Raw genomic sequence first — 18,794 nt, forward strand, 5'->3', positions numbered from 1 at the left:
GTTAAAAGAAAAAGAAAACAGCAAGACACTCTGGAAATATTCCTCGAGGCAAGCCTCGTCTCATGGATTCGCGTCTGTACACTCCTAAAGCGCTTTAGGGTTAACGAGATGAAAATAGACCTTGACGAATCTACGAGATGATGCCGAGGAAAGCGAAAGATATTAGTGCGAATGTGTGAGAAGATGCGCGGTGCGAAAGTTTAAAATATGCGCGTGAGAGAATGTGAAAAAGAGGGGAGTGAAAGCGTGATAATAAATCAATGTTAAACCCATCATTATCGGACACTCGCAATTTCGGGAGACAAATCTTCGTTGACCGCCGTTTCTACGTATAAGTTTAGTTCTCTCGTTTATTCGAAAGCTGGACGCGACCACGCCCATTCGGCGCCCGATCGCGGCTGCACGATGCTACTTATCGGATTTTAGACGGACGTGGGGAGAAATTTATTCGTTATTCGCATTCGAGCGCGAGCACGATTCTTTTACCAGCGGCAGACAGATGGGCGGACGCGATCGACGTCGAACGGAGCCCCGTCCACGAGAGTACTCTTTACATACCAGTTTCAGCGTTTTCCGTTTTTAACCTATTGTGGCGAGAAACGGGACGAAGAGCAGTCCCGTTCTATGTGTGTAAGAACCATAAAAGCTTAATAAAAGAAAAAAAAACATTATACTATGAACTTACGGAATACCTAATAAAAGTAAGCCAAACCGTTAAGAACGTGTTTTATTTCTTTCGCTCCTTTGTACATCGTACTGCGTGCATCTCTGCATTGTACTTAAATAATCTGTCTTACATATATACTTGTCTCCTTTCACACAACTGATATTCATCATTGTATTATACACAGATATGTGTCATATAACGCATCAATTACCCACGTGCATCATTACTGTTCATTTAAAAAAGTGAAAAAAATAGTATAAGTCACGACATAGTCTTGCGATTTTACACAAACGTATGGAGCAAGAAAATTTATTATTATTAAATCCATATTAAATAAGTTCTATAACTTAGAATGGAAGCAATATTTCATCGATCTTTTAATCCACAGGATATTATAAGAAATCTTTCTTTTCGAATCGTAGATCACAGAATATTATATAATGTACCTTTTTTCTCACTTAATCTTCTTTATGTTTTCAGAATTCGTATATTACTTGCACTGTGCAATGATTCTTTGGAAGATGAAGAGGTAGACTACACCGATAAATCTCATCGGACCCATCAGCAGAACTTGTACACACAGCTGGCGAAACAATTTGACCGGTGACATTCCCGCACACAACGTCGTCATAATGAAACCTTCCAAACCGACAGTAGAGAAGAAATTTCTTGCCTGAAACATATCATTGAATAAAATAAACCGAGGAAAAACGATTTTTAATTAAATTCTATATAATATCGGCTTTCCGATCAAGTCAAAATAATTATTCAAGAAGCATAAAAGCCAAGATGTTAGTGCAATAGTCTATTTATCCTTCATATATAACGATAAACGTTTCTTAATTATTTATAAACGATTTTTAATTATTTTTCATGCACTAACCAGCGCATCCTTGAAAGCTTTCTCAGCAACGATCTCGGGCTGAATTAAATTTCCCATCTGTGATATGGCTTTTGTTTCTATCGGTTTCGACAGCTCTTCGATGGCATAACCAGGTGTATCTGTATCCGGTGGTAAACACAAAGTGACAGAAATGTCGTACGGCTGTAATTCCATTGCTAAACTCTCTGCCAAGCCACGTAGTGCGAATTTCGTGCTGCAGTAAGCGGTATATCCAAAGATACCTGCGCAACACATTTTCTTGTTTTATATAAACGTTTTATATAATAATATTATATAAAATATTTTATATAACTGTTATATAAATGGTATATAAAATGTTTTATATAATGTTTATGTATGTAAAGCTAGAATTAACATATATTAGTACAGATAACTTATTATGCAAATACCTAGGAGACCACCTTGAGACGACACAAGTACAATCACTCCTTCTTTGGAAGCTTTCATTCTTGGCGTGACAGCCTTAATGCAGTAATATGTACCCAAGAAATTCGTGCGCATCATTATATCCAGAGACTTTGGGGTGGTGTCTTCTATTTTGCCTGCGATCGCGAGACCAGCACAATTTACTAGCATGTAAATAGGTCCCATATCATTCTCCAGATCGGCCAGTGCTTTCTCGACGGTTTCATAATCTGCTCCAATATCTAAAGAGAGATACTCTACCCTTTGTGTATCTTTGTTCTCGCACGCTTGCAGTATTTCATGTTTAGCCTTCTCCAAATTATCCACATTTCTCGCAATTATCGTGACATTTGCTCCTTTCCTTGCAGCAAGAATCGCCATACATTTTCCAATACCGCTGGAACCACCGGTCACCTACGCAAAACTATATTTTACATTTACAAGATAAATACTAGATCAAGAGACTTAAGTAAGATTTAATATTCAATTCGATATAATTTCGCATTCTGCATCACTATATTTTAACAAAATGTTTTTTCGAAATTAAATAACACTTACGACAACGTGCTTCTTCCTGACGTTTTTTATTTTTTTTGTCCAAAAGAAATGTTCGTACACAAACAGAGTGCAGAATAGAACAATTGACAGAAGAATAAACCCTATAATACCATACAAGCCAAATATCATCAAATTGTGTTTATGAAGGAGATTATGAAGGAAATCAGAACTAAGATAATCGCGCGAGAACTCCATCTTGCAACAACACATGAGCGCGTTCCAACTGATTCTGAGGCTCTGAAAAAGCGAATGATACGACATCAGTGAGAAGAGATAAACCTTTGATTCAGAGCCTCTGACTCTGATGGCTATGACTCGCCTCTCTCTCTCTCTCTCATGTACCTACAGTGAATAAATTCACGCCATCTGCAGTCGTCAAATCAGTACTCTGTCTCAATTATCCATCTTATCAACTATAGAAATACTATATATATATATGTACATGCGATCACTGAATTTTAATTAAAAACTATTGATCCTTTAGGGAACTTTTTATGACTATTAATTAATTAATTTTTATGACTATTAATTCCCTAAATGGGAATTGTGCCCCCAGAGACCCAGAGGTAATTAAAGAGCGATGACACTCTTAATTTTTTTCCCTACATGGAAGATAAGCAAATAATAAATGATTTAATTTATCCAATCATTGTTTCATCATTTTAATATATGTTTAAATATTTTAAGTAATTTCAATAAAAATTGTGAAAAGTAAAAATAGAATTAACATATAAATTACAAAAAATAAGAAAATATTTTGTATTTTTTTTTTATATTTAATAATAATTTAAAAATAAGATATATTCTTATATAATAATTATATAATTTCTTTCCAAATTTTTATGTCGTGTATTATTATTCTGTTATATTTAACATAATACATGTAATTTATCGATTGAATCTTTCCACTTTACAATATATTCCTTAATTGTTCGTTCAATTTACAGTTTTTATTATAGGCATGTAAATTTTATCAATAAACATTGCTGATAATAAAATTGCGAATTTGGAATATAAAATAAGTCCAGTTAAGTGAAATGAAATTTATCCAAAATTGGCCTCTTGAATAATAAAACTCATTTTTATTACCTGTTATTTTGAAATATTGTTTCTTATTTTAGTCACAACATTACTGAGAGAACATTAACGCGCAGTGAATTTTTCACGTGATGCTAGAGTGTCATCTGCAATAACATTTTGTCGCGGTGTCTCATCGTCTCTCGCACACCAGTGGTAATTCAGCTACGATTAAAAATTTCACTGAATTGAGCAATATATTGTATAAATTCTTTAGCAAAATTGTTATATTTCATCGCATTCGACTACTCACCTGACGAAAATAAAAATTAGGGTAAAAATCGAATACAAGAAAGGAAAGAGTACCTAATAGAAACGTACACAAAGCTTCTAAGAGACAAAAATTGAGATAACGAAACGTAAAAGACGCGTTTGCTTGACGTTACGCGTTTCTTTTATGAAAATAGAAGCAGTTCTACGGTAACATGACTGCGAAACATAAAAGAAGCACAAGCCTTTGTCTCAATTTTCGCATCCGAAGCTTCGTTTACGCTTCTGTTACTGTCTTCTTACGTTCGACTTACAATCCAACTTTTATTTTCGCCAGGATTCATCAGCTTCGACCTCTATTTGTCATCAAGGATTTTATGTCTCTTTCTCTCACTCATTAACGGATAATTAAAATACTTCGGAGTCAGCTAGATTACGTTTTTTCACTATTTATATATTTCATTGTGATGAAATAAAAACTGCACGTAAGCTTGAGATTATAGAATTTTTACTGAATTTACCGCCGCGTAGTATCGGACTGATATTACGACCGACTGCATTACCGATCGTTTCTCGGTTCACAGGCTAAATTCCCTTGGAAATTGCTTAGGAAAATCGATTCACCGAGAAAAATTATGGAGGATTTTATTTTTCTCAAGAAAACTACTTTATTTCTCTTACGCGATATTTACACACAGCATAAAAATGAAGGAGGCCGAGAATCCAATACATATTGCACGCATCGATCCTAAGCGGTGCTATTCTGGTTGCATACGAATAGGCGCCAAGGGACGACCACTCGGAACCTCCCCTCGTTAAGGATGTCTACACTTGCTTCTCCGTTTGCCGGTACCCGAAGACGTTCCAATGGCGGTAAAACAGCGTCCTACCAAGATCTACATTCGAGACTTTGGGAATTAGAAAAAAATGTATGCATTTAATCATGACAGCCTCGTATTTCTGTAAAATCAACAAGAAAGTTAGTTAAGTCTCGCGAAAATAGAAGCAATTCTACGTGTAACATGTGTAGATTAGTGCGTACATGTGTAATTGCATGCATCCACAAGCGCTCAGTCATCAATGCAGTCAGAATCCATTACGCCATTAAAACCGCGACGCGACCTCAACGATTTCGGTTCATAATCTATTATGGTTAACGTATAATAACTCGCTGCAAGATTCATATTCGACGATCATATTACAACGATGAACGTAGTGTAATTGCTATTTTAATGCATCGTGATTATCCACGAAATACGCTTTTTATTGAAAACAGAGAGAGAGAGAGAGAGAGAGAGAGAGAGAGAGAGAGAGAGAGAGAGAGAATATTATTTATTAAGCGTTATTACAGATAAATTCTCAGTCCAGAAATTAAGTAACAAAAAATTTCTTTTTTACACACACACACACACACTGTGTGTGAAATGCATGAAAATTTCTCTTCTGTTTTCGCAAAAAAGCTCAAATGAAATATCTATTTCACTTCAAGTACAAAAAGTATGCATTAGTTCAGCAATGAAAAACAAATCTAGAGTATATATTAATTTCAATTTATACAGAAACATTATTATACAAAACAAACATATTCTCACAATTGCATAACATAATATAATATAAAGTGAAGTTAACATAGTATATTTTACATTAAAATATATATGTAACAAGATACAATATTATATTGCTATAATAATATTATATTATTACATTAAAACAGTTTTGCAAAATTAAAGAGAGAGAGAGAGAGAGAGAGAGAGAGCACGCAATCCGACGCGACACCAGTGACGTCACGCATTGCGAAAATTTCCGGAATACGAAACGCATGCGTCGAAAAGTTGCAGGATAAGCCCCCTGGAGTACGTGCATTCACCCCCGTGTTACCATAGTGCAAACCGTCCCCCACCCCGTCCCTGCCGTTATCCTTCGCGCAAAAGGTCACGTACCACCACCCTGTCGATCGTTCACCTCGTCCTGGGACTCGCTCCTGGTAGCCAGGTTAAAGCGGAAGATACGAAGGATACGCTTACGCACCGCGGTGATTCTTCAGATAAACAAAATTTGACAGGTTACTCGCGTAACTCACCGCGTTGTGATCGAAGAAGAAATATCGAGTCTGATAAGTTAAACGACATCGCGAAATGCCATTACAGTATTATTCCGAATAGTTATAGTAGCAAAAAATTCTAATCTCTCAGACCATATCATAGCCTTTATGTAACAAGTAAGGAACTGTAGATTTACTAAACAAGACACAAATAACACGATATCACTGATAATGTTATTACATCCGGCAATTTGATCAGCTTGATAATTATGGAGATCGTATCTATTATCATATTTCATAAAGAAGCATATCATATATCATTATATAGTCTGTTGTTATAAAATCTATTACAATCCGTCAATCCATCTCTAGATCGTATCTATATTAAATCGACAACGAAATTGAAACTTTTACTTCGCCACTAACCGAGGAAACGCAATTTCAACGGGAGGTGGTCACGGATAAACGAAAGATATACGATCATCCGAGTGCGGAAGTCTCGATCGGACCCGAATTCTCTTTTGGAGGAGGTACCCACGTTAAATCACTTGGAAGAGTCGACGGGGGTTACGGCGAGAGAGCGTCATCGCGCGACCGGTCGAGACTCGTCGCGAGAGGTAGCGAGAGAGCTGCGGCAGTCCGGAGCCGCGATTTTGGACATAGAGGAGAGCGAGCGTACATTGCACCCAACAGAAGGGAGTGTCCCGAGCCGGTGCACCCTCCTCCCTCGCAGCCCCCAGACCCCTGACTCCCGGCCAGTACCCCGCCTGGCGCGATAGCCTAGCTACGATCCTGGATTCCGTGTCTCCCGGGCTGCACCGGGGGGTGAACGCCCTCGCCTGACCCAGACTCAGAATCGATCTCCATTCGTTGCACGGTGTGTTAGCAAACCCTCTCGACGTCCCATCCACCCCCGTTTGCGCGGGCTGCCGCCGCCGCCGCCGCCGCCGCCACCACCACCACCATCACCACCACCACCGCTGTCTCCGCCACCGCCGACACTCCCTATGCACGCGAGAGAGCGCGGCGGCTGCCGGCTATCCTCTCGTCGTACTCGCGGATTTTCCGCGAAACCGCGCCGCCGTGATCTTAGGAAAAATACAGGGCGAGTCCCGGCGCGCGGGGAATCGAAAATGGACGACGAGGGAGCGACAGGGAACAGAGAGAGAGAGAGAGAGAGAGAGAGAGAGAGAGCGGATATGCATTTCGTACTCGCGCGAAGTACGTAATATACGTCGCGGCAAAATTCCGGCCGGGGAGATGAGGAAAAACTATGATCTGTGTGGCACGTATCGGCTGCCCAAGCCGACGAAAGTCGCCGGCCGGAACTTAGGTAGCCGGTTCGCGAGCTAGACGGACGGTGCAAAAAGATTCGTCACGTAGTGGAGAACGTATACGCGTCGCGCATTTACGCGCGATGTTTCCAAGTAAAAGCGCGAGTGCTCTCTTTTATTCATATCCCGACCATCATCGGAAGAGCTCGAAAGCCGAAATCCGATTTGTTTATGGGATATTCGGGATCGGGGAGATTGGAGAGAATGCGATTTCGTTCCCGCGCGCGACCCGAGGAGACCTTTTTCCGATCTCTCGTCAAATAGGATACCGATGACCCGACATGTTAACCAGAAAGGGAGAGAGACGCAATTACTTATGGCCGCAAAGTAAATTCGCGGCGACTGAGAAGGATGGGACTACAAGCTCCGCCAACGGCATCGCCGATCGTACGATACATAAATCGTGTTATAACGAAGAATTCGAATGTCCGTTGATGGCATGCTGTCTATTCTAGGACTCGAACGCGCATGAATGCTTTATGGAGTACTATTCCAGTCCTCAGCTTTCTCTGCAGTAGTGCCCTACACACCTCTAGAGCGTCCGTCGCGAGAGTCATTTTTCTGAAACACTCACCTCATTTCGCATATCGATTTGAATAAAATTCCATAAAATAGATTATCTCATTACGATCGTCGATTTTGCAGTAAAGTTCTTTTGAGGTTGCAGATATGAAATTGAATGATTATTGTCCAAAATCTAGATTGTTCGAATCGATTATAAATATGAGTTTTAATTATTTATATACGTAAGGAAAATATGCTCTAACGCATCTATATTTTATAAGGCTAAAACGGATTTAATTAAAAACAATTATACGTTATTATCTCTCATCTCGTCGTAAAAATGTTGCTCGATGTAACAATTTCGGAAAATTTCTGGAATAATGCAGATAATAATTAATGCAGATGTAATATATATAGGATTTGAAAAATATCTGTTTCATGACATTTCGGGGAAAATATTCACGCGTAATAAAAATAACTCCCAAATCAAAGGACGGAATACAAGTATTGCGCGATGTATCTGAACGAAACGAGAAACACGGGACGGTTTAATTGATCGCTGACTGTATCATGCCGCTCGGGAGGCTCTCCTCGTTGTCGGAGAGCGTCACTGGTAAAAGTTGCCGACTGTAAATACACTTCGCTTGGGGCGCGCGTATCTAACACTCGCGAGCGAGAAGAAGCAATATATGCTACATCGGTGGCTCTCCGGGCTGCGAAATGAGGCCATTTCACGCCCCTCGTGTATTCCCCGTGCGGTGCGTCCCCTTTTTCCACTTCAAGATACGTCAACGGTACAATCGAGGGAGAGTTCAGCGCACCGTCGTCGTCGGGGTTGCACAAGTCTCTCTCGCCCTCTCCATCCTCCTCTCTCTCTCTCTCCCTCCCTCTCTCTCTCTCTCTCTCTCTCACTCTTTCTCTCTTTGCTTCCTCCCACTCACTGCTCTCGCACGACGGTAGATCCACGATGTTGTGAGAACAACGCCTGATTCTAATGAAGTTTCAAACTTTTCGAGCCAAACCATGGTCCCAAGTGTACCGCGCAGCCGACAGACGCTCTGTTTATTCGAGATGATTTCGATGCACCGACAACCGCTGTGAAATGACTCGCGTGCGGGGATGGCACAGTTTCCAATTAAACTTTCCCCGCGACAACAATCTCATTTAATTTTTGCGGTCTCCGCCACGCCACCGCCGGTCATGTGTACATTAGCCAATTAACGTGCAATTTGCCGTGCCGCTTTTAAGGTCGATACTACAATACATCGATCGTCTCTGCGAAGAGGAAAGAAAGTAAAGAAACAAACGACAGACAGACGGACAATATGATTTGATTTGGTCCTATAATTCACACGATCTGAATTTCTATTCTTTCGTGACAAGTGTAAAATATGCCCTAATTCGAGACATCAGTCTATACGTCATTACCTATTTAAATTCGATTAAATTACGCTGCGATCGAAATTAATGGACGTTCTATGCTGGCGTGTCTACTTGCAATTCAGTTTGCATCGACAGAGCTCGTTGAAAAATGTCATCTCTTTTTCTACTTCGCGTCCGGCGTCCGAAGTGATCGAGCCTGAGTTCGTTGCACTACGAAAGTCTCAAAATCTCGAATTCGACTCGTCGGATGGCGACGAGAACGGATTTCCCACAGGAACGTCGACCGAAGCTTTTACCGAAGTTTCAAACTCGCCACCCACATCGCGTTCATCAAAAAAAAAGCTCAGACCATCATTTAATTAGTGGAATACCTAACGTTACAGCCATAACTTTAATTTCAGCCAACTATAACGGCTGGGCCCTTCCGTAGAGCTGTAAAATATTATATACAGAGCATTACTCGCAGACCAAAAAGCTAGGAGACCTACATTGCCATCTATTCTGTGGTATCTGTAAACTTCACCTGATTTGTCGGGAAAAAAATTACAATTGAAATTCGATAAATTACACAAGTATTTAATATTTATCAATTATTTTTATCAATCCAAAAATCGTTATAAGGATTTTATTTTTTATCTCTACGGTTATTAAAAACAGAAATAAAAAAGGTGGGAGAGAGTAATCTCTCGTTGACCCCCTCCACCCTTTCCTCCCACGCAAGTGGATGCATTATCCTTCATGGAACAAGGTGCAATGTCCGGGCGTAGCATGTCTCTCGCGTCTCGCTGAGTTGGATGGAGCGACTCCGGAGTAGCGGACCACGCCGTGGTGTCCCGCGACTCAATTTTAAGGATAATCGTGCTTACCGATCGAAGGGAAGGAAGGGGTATAGACAATGTTTTGGCGGCAGACGAGGTCTAAAGCGGAAACCGGCGGCGGATGAACGCAAGAAGGGGTGGAAAAAATTAAAGCATCGAGACGCCGACAGGGGCGTACACCATACCGCACCACGGCAAGGGTAGGTGCAAGGGAGAGAGAGAGAGAGAGAGAGAGAGAGAGAGAGAGAGAGAGAGAGAGAGAGAGAGAAGACAGAGAGGAGGGTTGTCGGCTGGCCGGGACGTTGGTGAGCGCCGGGATGTCAGAGGGGGTTGTATGGCGACGCACGCGCCCTTCGCTCGGCCCTGACTGCACCACGGGGCGGTTCAATGTTACGGGAGGGCACTGACCCGAGCGAGCAGAGAGGAAACCACCCCTCGGTGCACCGTGGTGGATACACCCCTGGTTATACCGTAGAAGCCCGCCGCCGACACCGCCGCCGCCGGTCCCTGTAACCAGCCCTGCGATGATCTACCCTCGACGTCCGCCATCCCCGCCGGCGAGCGTTCACCGCCCCCCCCCCTCTCTCTCTCTCTCTCTCTCGTCATCCTCGTCTCTCCGCTTTGTCGTTCTCTCTATCTTTCCGTCGCCGCTGCCGCCGCGACCACCACCCCGGCATTACCGATGAGGGTGCAGCAGCAACAGCAGCAGCAGCAGCAGCAGCACCACCACCAGAGCCCGGGATACCCATTATCCACCTCTCACAAATCACCTGGACCACCGTTTACGCATCGCGAAATGTCTTGTGTGAGCAACCGGAATTCTGACAAGAGAATCTCTACCGGCGTTGCCACTTATGAGATTGGAGGACATTTGCAATTCGCGCCAAGTATAATAAGAGTACATTCACGTTCGATCACTCGTAGGTGACAATTTACCACTGTAACGCAATCATACCGTAGTACAATACCCGTGAATGAGTACAATACTCTTAAATATTCTTTCAATAGAAAATACTTTATGGCCAAATTAAATTTATCATATTTATTACAGTATCAATAGATACATGTAATAGATATCTCTCTCTCTCTCTCTCTCTCTCTCTCTCTCTCTTTCTTACTAAAGTCATCAATTAAGTTAGTATTAATATCTACTGTTTTACGAGTAAACATTTTATATTAAATCTAATTATATGAGCTTTTACAGAAAAAGCAATATAGATAGATATAGGTCTAAAAATAATTTTGTAAGATATCGAATAATTTTGTAAAAATCTCAAGCATGATGAGGAATACTACAAAAAATGTTCACATTCCAATTTGAATGTTCTATAGAATTTATATTTTGATAGTCCAACATAATTATCTTCAGATTGTGTAGCTAGCTCAAATTCTAGATATCTCAGCAAACCGTACTTTCCGTGTATGCTTTCGTACTAATTTAAGCGCTATTTATTATAGAAAATTTTATTTATTATAACAACAACATAAAAGAATATCTGTATTTACGGATCAAAGAATTTGAGCATCGCGGATGTGCATGTAGCGCTGTCGCGCCGCAACTCCGCAGTCAAAATTATTCAACCCCTCGGGCCGCTACTCTAAGAGAACAAATCCCTTCTCGACCCCGAAGTGGGGTTGGTTTTTGTCGGTCAAAAAACTCGCTCGAAAGTAAAACCGCGTGACGTCGTGTTACGATTTAAAAAGGAGCGGAGCCTGTCTACACGACGTATTTACGAGCGCGAAAAGAAAAGAATAATGCATTGCAAGCCGACGTTTCCCGTCGAATAAATGCCACCGGATTCACATTCGTTGAATGAGAATTACAACTTGTGATGGGAATTGTTCTCGAGACAATCATTAAATCATTATATAAATCATTAAAGTGCGAATCCCTTGAAAATCTCATCGCGAAGTGTAATGGAAGGAACGTAATGGGAGTAATAAGTAACGTAAAGAAATCAGGAAAGTGACATGATGTAGAAATGGTAGTATATACAATACTTAAATAACTTCCTAAACTTTTAGATTCGTAATTTAATTCATAATTATCTTAAATTATCGAAACATTTCTTCACACAAACTTTCTTCCGTTTCCCATTCAGTCGCAAGGAAGACGCAGATTAAGTACGATGATTAAAACAAATTTTAGATCGTCTATTAACAGACACAGCAAACAGCTCTTTGATCAAGCTGATAATTAACTGGGCAATTCGATACACCCTTCGAGATCTAAGCTAATACTAAGTCAATATCTCGCAGAATCCAATCCTCATCGCATACTACGCGACGCTCGACATCAGAGGTCGACGTCTCGACGCCTATTCTCCGCGGCCACCTCGAATCGCTCTTAGCGGGGGGTTTTTTTTAAAGGGGTTGACTCGGGGAATCGAGTCGAGTCGGACCGATTCCCCGTTATGCTAATTTGTTAACGGGCGAATCGAGGATAGCCGTACCCATCATGAGAATAATTCGACTCGACCGGTCAAGTCTCTACCTCTTCTTACCCTGTCGTACCTATCACCCCTCTTCACTCCCAAACCACCACACCACCTGGTCCTCCGAAAATCCTCGCGTGCGTACGTACGCCGGGCATTCGTTCCGGAAAGTAATTCCTTTTCTCTTGAACGGCGTTTCGCGCGTCGGGAAACGAAACGTCGCCTCCTCGCATTCGTCTTTCACCGACGGGAACCGCCTCGTATGAGAAATACGCTCTACCATCCATCTTCGCGGAATCATCGGCTGAAACCAGGGTTGGTGGAAAAGAGAGAAGTAAACGCAGCACCGCCGGAAAGGAATTACCGCCGATTATCGTCGACACGAGGAAGATCGGCGAGAAATATCGTCGGCTTCCTCAGCGCTGTGGTGTGATGAGAAGATAATAAATTCCATAAAAAAGACCTCGTGGACCCCACCGTGATATCTGCGGACTCTGGACCGCCAATTAGGTACCAAGCATTTGTATGAGGCGATCGCGAAATCGTCATTTTATGCTGTTGTAATTAGCTGATACCAAATGTAAATATCCATTAAACATAAACGGTTTATAATATTGTTGAATTTTTTAATAAATTCGATGTATTTTTTAAAGTAATTTCTCGACTTAAAAATATAATGCCGAGACATCGGTATTTACAATAATAAGATTTATTCTTTGATAACTGTCGATTTTAATAATTCGATTTGTCGAGGAAAGGGAGAGGGGAGGAATTTGAACGACTTAATTGGTATATATGTCGAATTTTTTATGACCTAGATATCAGATTTATATTTCACTTCTAGCACGTCTCTCGTTATGAATTCCATCGTAAATTATAGAGTGTAATTTGGACGGAAAAAATTTGCGAAAAATGTCAACTTCCGTGAAATAGATAAATTTTTCAATTTTCTCTCGAGGAAACACATCGTTTCTTGGCTTAGAACCTTTTAATCGAATTAGAAAGATCAAAACGGTCAACAAAATTTTCTATCAAAGCATTAATCGCGCGCACGCGAAATTTTATTTTCCCGTCCTCGACAAATCCGAAGATGATCGGTCTACATCAGAGCGCCCTTCATCCAAACATTTCCCAAGCGCTATGCGGAAAAATATGCGCACAGACAAATTCCTCTTCTTGAGGAAAAATCGCAACGGGGATTCGGTCGCAGGTACGCTGCATCTTCTTCTTCATTCCTGCGGGGGTATATTGGAACGTTTCAGCGTCAAAAGAAGACAGAAATAGAGAGAAAGAGAAAAAAGGAGGAAGCCGATAGACTGATGAAGAAAGATACCTAAAAAGGAGAAGAGAGAGAGAGAGAGAGAGAGAGAGAGAGAGAGGGAAACAAGAGAAACAGGGGCCTACGTCGTTATTTCGCGGTGGATGCTGCGGGATCAATAGCGTGAAGAGCCGAAGAGCCGACAGGGCGAGCGAGACGGAGAGAGATCGAGGTAGAAGAGGGGAGTCTAGCTGAAAAGGGATGCGTGGAGGGAAGGGCGGAGGAAGAAGGAGAAAGAGAGAAAGGAAAACGACCGGGATGGCGGAGAAGGAGAGATATCGTACGCAGTGCGGTTACAAGAGCGAAGAGGACAGAAGGCGAAGGGTAACTCCCCCAGTTTCCAGCACCTTTATCGTTCCCGCTCTCCCTCATTTGCTCCCTTTTCGTCCTCCTCTCTCCCCTCCCCCCCCCTCCCCCCCTCTCTCTCTCTCTCTCTCTCTCGCTTTGCTTCTCAACACACCCTCTCGCCGATTATGCCTGTCTCCCTTCGTCCCTTGTCATCTGATTCTCTCCGTCTACCCTTACCACCGAACAACCCCCAGGAGTCGATGCATCCAGGGTCGTTGCTACCGGCAGCGAACGATCCAACCTTCCAGGCAGTCTCCTTCTCTGTTTCTCCTCTTTCCTCATTCAACCTACCTGCCTCTATTTCTCTCTTTCCGCCCCCCCTCCGTCTTTATTTCATTCTCCTCCTTTCTCTCTCACTTTTTCTCCTTCTATTCATTCGTCCTTCTTCCTCTCGCGATCCACGTTTTCTACCTGCACGCTCAATCTACACACGCATCGACGTCCGATACGCGAGTAACGTGGTATGTGGTACAGGTGAAGTCACCGGCCGGTATGGATGAATATGCGCTTTTTCTCACAAACATGGATCAGCATTCGCGAAACGGACGTCTGTCCGTGTGTGTGTGTGTGTGTGTGTATGTGTGTGTGTGTGGGTACGGCACGTTTATACGTGTACGTATCTACTGTTGATTTCGCGCGCCTGCATCGCCGCACCGAAAGAAATACAACCCGTGCCGGTCGCCCGGTGAACTTCTGCCCACCTTGCAACCGCGTGCTCGCGTCAACTTTTCAAGGACGAGCCGGCCGTGGCGCCTTATTTTTTTTCACCAATCGCTCGACGGTGCGCGATCGCGATTCCGATTCGATACGAAGAAATCGATACACGTATTTTTAACATTAATTTAATCTCGCGAGTTAATTGATTTACCGTTTCATAATTTTAATACTGAGAAGAGTTCATATTTTTGTATATCTTCAATTAATGTTAGCGATGAGGAACATTATACATAAGCATACAGAAAGAATGATTTTGCGAAAATATCTAAAAATTGTAATATGTAATATTAAAATTTTAATATTAAAATGATATAATAAAATTGTAATAAGTGATATTACTATATTATGGTTCTGTTCGAGATTGCGTTTCAAGTTTCAAAATCGTAAAAGATTTCGCAGCGTGCGGTGTTTGCAGAATCAGACATGTATTCATACTGAAATATTTCAACATTGAGATCCGTTTTGACCGAATATAAGATTTGTTTAATTAGATTTATTCCTATCGGTCGAAATTGATATCGTAATTTTTAAAAAATTGAAATTAGCTATAAGAACTGAAAATAATTTGGTTCAACCATCAAAATAATTACTTAGAAATCTCAAGCATAATAAAGTAATGCTGCAGAAAAGTGTGTATCTTCAAGCAACCACTTTTAACTACATAATTATTTTCGCAGCCTAGCAACATTATTTTAAATCTGTTAGCTATAGTTAAATTTCGAAGTACTTGAGCAGAGCCGTCCTTTTCATCGGAAAATACATAACTTTTTTTCAAGGATAAAAGTCCATTTCCGTTTCTTTTACGCATGTATTATTCGTACGCCTTATTCTACGTAACTCCTCGTCTGACAAGCTATAATCTATTCACGAAAGTGAAGTTCGCGACCTTTGGGACCGAGTTCTCGGGAGATTCTCCAACTTGCGTTATCCGCAGTAATCTGCAGCGGGGAGACCGATCAGAATTCTCTGTAGCGGTGAATCCGTGCATCGCGAGCGTCAAGCAACAAGAAGTCCACACATTTAGCTGCGGGCTACCATTTTCATCCGATCGCTTTGTTCAGTGACCCTCTTTCTCTCTCTCTCTCTCTCCCTCTCCTCGAAGTGAAAGAAGCGTCCACCTCGAAAAGTACGATGTCTAAAATTCACCTGGCTCGTAAGCAGCAGGACGATGAACCGCGACGACGAGTCACTCAGATTCATTAGCATATCTCGAAGCAGCTGAGATAGCAATTAGCGCGAACCTGATTTTAACATCATAAAATTTTATTCCTCGAATGCTACAAAGAAATGCCGAGTTAATGCTTTAATTAATTCATAACTGATTAGAGCATCAGGAAGGGTGCCACTTAAGTCATCCATTTTGCATTTTAAACGTCAAGTAAGTCGATGCATGCACTATGATTTGCTCGCTCGAGGTGAAATGATTATTGCTGCCACACCCGACCGCGCGCCGCGCCAGCCGGCCCGTGACTTTCTGGGTGTCGAGGATGAGCTTCCCGAGCTCTCTCTCAACTAGCTGCACGGTTGCAGAAGCGATAATAATTATTATATTATCATTAGCCGTTACTCATCCGCTCTCGCGACAGAAGACTGAGAGAAGCGCGGCGTCGTAATTCGCGGAACGCAATCCAAGGAGATGACGGAAGACGAATCTGTGCTGCATCCGGCGTACGTTTCTTTATGTACACACGAGATGTCCTCCGTCCATTGTATTCTCGCAAATAGCAAATATTTTTTGTTTATCTCGATTGAACGAAACGTGATCGACGATGGGAATAACGAGTTCGTAGGGACTCGATGATACATAGTTCCCGATCGTACTTCGCGGCTGAGGAGTTTCGGCGATACGCGAGTAAATAATAGATAGCTACTATCCTCCGATTGATACTCATCGATACTCCCAGCCCAGGTGCGTTTTAGAAACACCTACGTGACGCGCGCGTCATGAATATTTTAATTTTATTATCCATTTCGCGAGAGAGCCTCAGGCCTGGCGCGACGTGATGCGGAGAAATGACGCGCGAGCAACGTACCGTGTCCACTACGGTGCGACTCTCCTTCACGCTAAAAGCGCATAACGAGAGCGTTTGTTCCCGCGTACTTTCCTCTTCGGTGTTACCGAGCGTTGTCGTTGATATTAGACGAGAGATGCGACTCGCGAAATTATCGTAGCACGACCTGTCGAAAAATCGATTTCGCGCGCCAACGGCGATTACGGCGTCTGCCGTCCCAGGTAGCAAGCTGACGTGTTGTTTGTCGTCATTTTGATGTCAAAATGACGTTAAAGACGTGAGAAAAAAAAACACGAAGCCCGCGGAAACGTTTCTTTTCTGCGCGCGTTTTTAATATCCCGGCAGCACCCCGAGTAGCAAACTGACGTTTTTGTCAAAATGACATTAAAAGTGTAAAAAGAAGAAAAGGAGATCCGTGAAGACGTTTCTTTTTTCGTGCGTAATAATATGCCAGCACCCCAAGTGGCAAATAACTAACGTTATTTGTCATCATCTCGACGTCAAAATAACGACAAATGGCGTCAGTTTGCTACTTAGGGTGCTGAAATATCAAAGCGTCGCGAAAAAGAGACGTTTTTCACGAATTTTCCTTTTCTTTCTCTCTTCCCGTCTCTTTCTCTCTCTCTCTCTCTCTCTCTCTCTCTCTCTCTCTCTCTCTCTCTCTCTCTCTCCTGTTCTCGGAAATTATAGAAGTCTGGCAACATCGGCAAGTAAAAATTTCCATTCGCCTAAGTGCACACTTAAACCATCCCGATGAACGCTCGAAAGATCGCGCGTCATATTCGCGCTGCAAAAGGATAACGAGTATGTCGCACTCTCATTTCCGTCCAATGCCGGCGCGTAAGCGAAGTGCGCCGACGTAAACGACGATAAGGACGGCACGACGGTGGTGGTGATGTGACAACACGACGTGGCCGGGACGGCGTCGTGTATCGCGCGAATGTAAAAAGCGCCCGAGGTACTCGATCCATTTCACGGGCGGGGCACTGATAGCGATCCCTGCTTCAAACGCGTCTAAATTTAACTCTTTAACGAAATAATAATAACCACAAATAGAGAGTTATATATGACAGTTTATTAATTTTCCCAATTATCTAGACGATTTTACTAAGCTAAAAAAAACTTTAGCTAGATCTAAATTTTACTGGATCATCAAAATGATTACGTAAGGATGTCAAGCGCGATGATCCAAAAATTTTGACTCTCTAACAATTACTTTGCGTCCTAAACTAAAGAAAACATTGTTTATTTGATTGATTGTAAATTAATTTAGGTGTTTTTATTTCTTTCGTTGTCGAATATATTTCAATTAAATACATATATTCTCCAAAGGGAAATAAAGACGAATTAAATTAATTTAGTTGACTGAATTTTTCCTAAGTGCGTACATAATTATTTTAATTGTTGAGAAAGTTATTTTCAGATCTGTATCTAGCTAAATTTTCAGATACTTAAACTCCGACTTTTTCGTGTAGGATTAACCATGATTTAATGAACGGCGCTTTCGTAAAGTATCCCAAAGTACTGTAAAGAGTGCTAATCCAAGCTCGATCGCGTTAAATATTTCTGCATCTTGTGTGAGTCCCAGCTGACGTGTTCTTCAGTCTGAGTATTACATTATTTTAAAAATTGTCAAGTTTCTGGCTGAGTTTAATTCGTGCATTTGTATTCCAATTAACTTTGTATTCTATTTAAATCAACTTTGTTACAGGCTCGATCTGGCTCGAGGGATCTCACCAATGGGTTCGATTTTGTATGTTTAACCTACCCGAACCTGAATCTAAATATTTTCACTAGCGGGGAAAAAAAAGCGGAGAGAGGAATCAGCGTGCATTAAAGAAGACATCGTGCGTCGACGGTGGCGCGTCGAATTGCCAATACGCGCGTCAGGATTCGTATCGATTTCATCCCCCGTGCAAGCGGAGGCGGACGATGACATGTGCGCGTACGTATTTAACATGCACGACTCCGATGCGCGCGAGGGCCGCGTGTGTAAATCAACGAACTTTCGGACAGACAGACCGTACGTAGGAAGAACGAGCAAAATGGAAATGCGGATGCGC

At 42.0% G+C, this 18,794-nt stretch overlaps 1 protein-coding gene across 1 annotated transcript; it reads right to left on the minus strand.

Annotated features, from left to right (window-relative positions):
• Nucleotides 1-1,060: 1,060 nt before the first annotated feature.
• LOC108747019 (3-ketodihydrosphingosine reductase) lies at nucleotides 1,061-2,743 on the minus strand. The gene is made up of 4 exons (XM_018484228.1): nucleotides 2,535-2,743; nucleotides 1,961-2,390; nucleotides 1,551-1,792; nucleotides 1,061-1,340 (listed from the first exon to the last, which is right to left on the minus strand). The coding sequence occupies exons 1-4, from the start codon at nucleotides 2,727-2,729 to the stop codon at nucleotides 1,158-1,160; spliced, it is 1,050 nt and encodes a 349-aa protein (XP_018339730.1). The 5' UTR covers nucleotides 2,730-2,743; the 3' UTR covers nucleotides 1,061-1,157.
• Nucleotides 2,744-18,794: the final 16,051 nt, after the last annotated feature.

Source organism: Trachymyrmex septentrionalis, unplaced genomic scaffold, assembly GCF_001594115.1.
Source record: "Trachymyrmex septentrionalis isolate Tsep2-gDNA-1 unplaced genomic scaffold, Tsep1.0 scaffold19, whole genome shotgun sequence".
In the NCBI taxonomy this organism is placed as follows: Eukaryota; Metazoa; Arthropoda; class Insecta; order Hymenoptera; family Formicidae; genus Trachymyrmex; species Trachymyrmex septentrionalis.

Bases quoted from the DNA above. Each gene is read 5' to 3' on its own strand.
- LOC108747019 (XM_018484228.1), bottom strand. From the start codon at position 2,729: ATGGAGTTCTCGCGCGATTATCTTAGTTCTGATTTCCTTCATAATCTC. The intron at 2,391-2,534 runs GTAAGTGTTATT...AGTTTTGCGTAG, and splicing joins TCAGGAAGAAGCACGTTGTC to GTGACCGGTGGTTCCAGCGG. The intron at 1,341-1,550 runs GTTAGTGCATGA...GATATGTTTCAG, and splicing joins AAGCTTTCAAGGATGCGCTG to GCAAGAAATTTCTTCTCTAC.